Here is a 4,196-nt window from a genome sequence, read left to right as displayed (position 1 = left end):
TGTGGTGTGGGGGGGGGGGGGTGTTGGGAGGTGAAGGTGCCTCTGCCTAATGCCAGGGAGCAGAGATCCTCATTGCTGCTGCTGCTTTAGCTGGGGAGATCGGGCTGAGAAACAAACACTTCTTGTGGAGGTGGCCTTTTTATCTTAGAAAGGGAAGTCAGTGGACTTGTGCTGTTCAGTATGGGAGGAAGCCAGCTGAGAGGAGAGAGGCCGAGGCTGTGAATGGGGTGAAAAGGGAAAATGAGTGTGTTTGGTTTGCATTTAAACGTCCAGGTGAGGAAATAGCAAATGAAATCAGTATCACAACGAAGAGAAGGAAGCAGTTATTGCTCACTCATGCTGTGAGGACACGATGATTACCACAGGATTTTGCAAAGGGCAGAATCATGAGTTCAGAAAGGCAAATACAGACAAGAAAGGCTCGTTGGGGTCTGAACAGGGACAGTCCAAAGGGAAGCTTCTGCTGGAAAGCCGCCCACTGCAGGCTGTCCAGTGCCACTGGCAGCTTGCTGGGCTCTTGCTTTGCTTCTGATGCTCTTTACTCTTGCTGGGCTGCTGGGAAGCAGGATACCTGGCTCACTGCTCAGAGCCGGCAGTACACAGGGTGCTTGGTGCTCTGGCTGCCGGGTTCCATGTCTGGCTGTTCCCACCACTCCCGGGCCATCCTGCCTCCAGTTCCCTGCCTGGCTTTATGCTCATAGGGTTGCAGGAGTGCTGAGGAGCCGCAGGGAGTCAGTGGGAATGCTCTGCTTGGACTAGCAGTGGGTGGCTTTGCCCTGAGAGCTCTTGGGTGGAGAGGAAGGACCAGCTGGGGAGTGAAGGAGGGAAGTGGTGGCAGAGCCCAGTCTCTGTCTCCTCGCCCAGTGGAAGTGCACAGGACCTGCTGCTGCTCGTCTGCCTGTTCATGGCCGTGCACTGAGCCGCTCAGTGAACGAGCTCAGCTCTGCCCCGTGGCCACAACATGCTGAGCCCCCAGGCCTGAGGCATGGCGCTGTGTGGGGGCAGCCAGGGGCAGGTCCCCTCCCAAGGCGTGTTTCTGTGGCCCTGCACAGGGCTGATGTCAAACATGGACATTCCCAGATGAGATCCCAGAGCCTGCACCCAGCTGTGCCTGTGCTGTGCGGAGCGGCTGGGATCCAACAGGAGACCAAAGCTCATGTGCCTGAGCCCCTGCCCCGCCAGAGGCAGTGGGCTTAGACAATTCCAGACTGGTTTGGATTGGAAGGGACTTTAAAGTTCCTCCAGTTTCAACCCCCTGCCATGGGCAGGGACACCTTCCGCCGGAGCAGGTTGCTCCAAGCCCCTGTGTCCAACCTGGCCTTGAACACTGCCAGACATGGGGCAGCCCCAGGTTACAAAGAGGGTGCAGTGAGCACTGAGGATGTTCTACACTCACTCAGGGGGTTTTGTTCCTGCTCATCAGCATTATCGCCATGAGCTGCAGCTCCTTCAGCAGTCATGAGCAGCACAAGGTGGATCTGGGAGGGTGCATTGGGAATCACCAGCTCCTGGGCACTGCTCCAGCTCCAGGCTCTGCCCAGGGTGCTTGTGCCTGCAGGGGCAGGAGGGGAGAGCCCCAGCGGTGTGGGGGCCCTGCTCCATGCTACAGTGTCTCAGCTAGACCAGGGCCTTAGCACCACCTGACCCTGGGCTGTCCCCAGCGCAGTCTAAGGTGGCATCTAATTGTTGTTTGTACCTGGTGGCTTTCCAGACCACCTCCATGCTGCTGGTGCTTTAAGACTTGGACCTGGCTTCCTCCAGGATCCAAACATTAGGGTCCTCAGAGTCCAAAGGAACCTGGTGGTGCCAAGCCTTGCTGCCTTTGACCCTCCCTGTATCTGTTTTGCCTCTCTGACAGCTTTCTACACGAGCAAGTACGGCTACAAGATGTGTCTACGCGTTTACCTGAACGGGGACGGCACCGGGCGCGGGACCCACTTGTCCCTGTTCTTTGTGGTGATGAAGGGACCGAACGACGCGCTGCTCCGGTGGCCCTTCAACCAGAAGGTGGGTCTGGGACAGAGCCCACCACGCTCAGCATTGTGTCTCGCTAGGTTTGCACCCACTCAAGCTTCTAGATGGCCGCTGCTCTGGCCTGCTTGGTGAGGAGGAGGAGGAAGGACTTCAATGGTTTGGCTGCCCAGGGGATTCCCCCATCGTGCTGAAAGCACCGAGTGTGCCACAGGGCAGAGGCACAAGAGGGCAGAGGCTGCAGCAGGGGAGCAGCAGTGTGGCTGGAGGCCAGTGGAGCCTCTGCAGGAGTTGAGGGTGAGGGAAGGGTGAAGTGCCCCGGTGCTCAGGGTGCAACTGATGGTCACTCAGTGTCAGAAGCTCACATTGTAGTTCTGGGAGTTGCAGGTTTGTGGAACTCTTCGGGGATGAGCAGGTGAGGTTCTGACGCAGGGAGGGAAGATGACTCCTGTCACTGAGGGACATCAACACCGTGACTGGACAGAACACCCATGTGGGGTGTTGGTGCTGGGAGTAAACGCCGTGCCGGCCGGCTGCAAATTCTCAGATCAGGGTGACAGCCCTGTGCTGCCACCAGAAGTTTCCAGTGATGGGGCAGGATGTGGGAAGGGTTCTGCAGAATGCATGGAGGTGATGCTCTCTGTGGCCCTGCTGACAGGCATTTCTCAGGGTTGTGTGTGTATGCTGGACTGTGGCTGTGGTGGTGCCTGCGCATCTCACAGGCTTCCAGTGACCAGTCGCTGGGTTTCCATGTGCTGCTTGTTCATCCGCTCTCGTGTGTTTCCACCTTTCCCCACAGGTAACACTGATGCTCCTGGACCAGAACAATCGGGAGCACATCATCGATGCCTTCAGACCTGATGTGACCTCCTCGTCCTTCCAGCGACCTGTCACAGAAATGAACATTGCCAGTGGCTGCCCCCTTTTCTGCCCCGTCTCCGTGATGGAAGCCAAGAACTCCTACGTGCGGGATGATGCCATCTTTATTAAAGCCATCGTTGATCTCACGGGCCTCTAACCCTCAGCTCCAGGAGCAGTGACCACAGATCCAGCCACGTGTGGGGCATCCCCCTCTTGTGCTGCACTTCAGGCAGGTCTCGTATCAAGGAGGGGGCAACACGTGGAAGGGGCAAAGCCCTTCCCAGAAAGGGACCTTCACTCTGGGTGGGAATGAGGTGTCTGATGGGAACCCTCTTGCCTGGTGTCGGCAAGACCTTCCTGAGAAGAGGTTTGGGTGGACGTTCACGGTTGGTGGGGTACAAGAAGATCTGCAGGGACTTGGGTGTCTGAACTGCTGCTGCCTCGGCTCCCAGTGGAAACCAGCGCAGCTCTTGCTCTGCCAGCTTAGTGCACATCTGCAGTGCTCTGTAGTAAAACAAGGGTTTGCCCGAGCTCCACCTGTGTGGAGGTTTGGCGCAGCAGCCCACAGCGATCTCTGTTCCTGGAAGCTTCGTGCGCTGCAGAATGCCGCCGCTCAGGTGTGAGCTCTTCCACCGCTGTTGCGGGGTCGCTGGTGTCTGCAGAGCGCGGTGCTGCTCTGCGCTGTGTGGGAGCACAGCCCCGAGTGTGGCCCTCGCTGTGTGTTCAGAATCATAAAATCAGACTGGTTTGGGTTAGAGGGACCTTAAAGCTCCACCAGTTGTTTTGCTGTGGCCATGAGTGGCTCTGGAGGGACAGCTGTCCAGGCTGCACTCCAGGCTTTGCTGCCTTCTCTGCCTGCACTTCCCGCACCGGGGTCAGTGTCTGAACGTGGCCCAGGGGAGGGTTTGTTGGTCACAGGAGGCGGCTGCTCACAGTGATAGTGCAGGAGCCTGCCCACTGTCTGTGCTGCTCCTCTGGGCAGGAGGGTGGGCAATGGGTGGAGGGGGGTCACTCTCCTTTTCCTCACAGCTCCCATAGATCAACCTTTGAGCCCCCACTTTGAAGTCTCCACGTGGATCTTAACCTGCATGTGCAGGGCCGGGGCAGACTCTGCTGCTCCAGTGAGAGGAGGGGGACAGGAGCCAGTAAGGAGGGTCCACGCTGGAGCAGGGGCTGAATCAGGGGCTTGGAACCCCCGGTGGCTGTGCTCCCCCCCCTCCAGGTGGGCCACTGTGACCCTGCTGTGGTACAGGCAGGGCCCTGCCTGTTTCTTCTCAGAGGCCAGTAATCAGTGACTGTATTCCCACCACAAAGAGCAGAGTGGGGCTGGCAGCTGCCTGCACCCTGCCTGCTGCCTGCTCAGA

At 58.3% G+C, this 4,196-nt stretch overlaps 1 protein-coding gene across 1 annotated transcript in view; it reads left to right on the top strand.

Annotated features, from left to right (window-relative positions):
- The window catches only part of TRAF2 (TNF receptor-associated factor 2), a 20,483-nt gene extending 17,494 nt beyond the window's left edge, over window positions 1-2,989 (top strand). The window contains 2 exon segments of the mRNA XM_010009851.1: window positions 1,859-2,007; window positions 2,771-2,989. Of these exon segments, the coding sequence (XP_010008153.1) occupies window positions 1,859-2,007; window positions 2,771-2,989 (368 nt within the window).
- The last annotated feature ends 1,207 nt before the right edge of the window (window positions 2,990-4,196 follow it).

Source organism: Nestor notabilis, unplaced genomic scaffold, assembly GCF_000696875.1.
Source record: "Nestor notabilis isolate BGI_N333 unplaced genomic scaffold, ASM69687v1 scaffold5622, whole genome shotgun sequence".
NCBI lineage: Eukaryota > Metazoa > Chordata > Aves > Psittaciformes > Psittacidae > Nestor > Nestor notabilis.
This window is presented reverse-complemented; position numbering and strand designations above follow the sequence as displayed.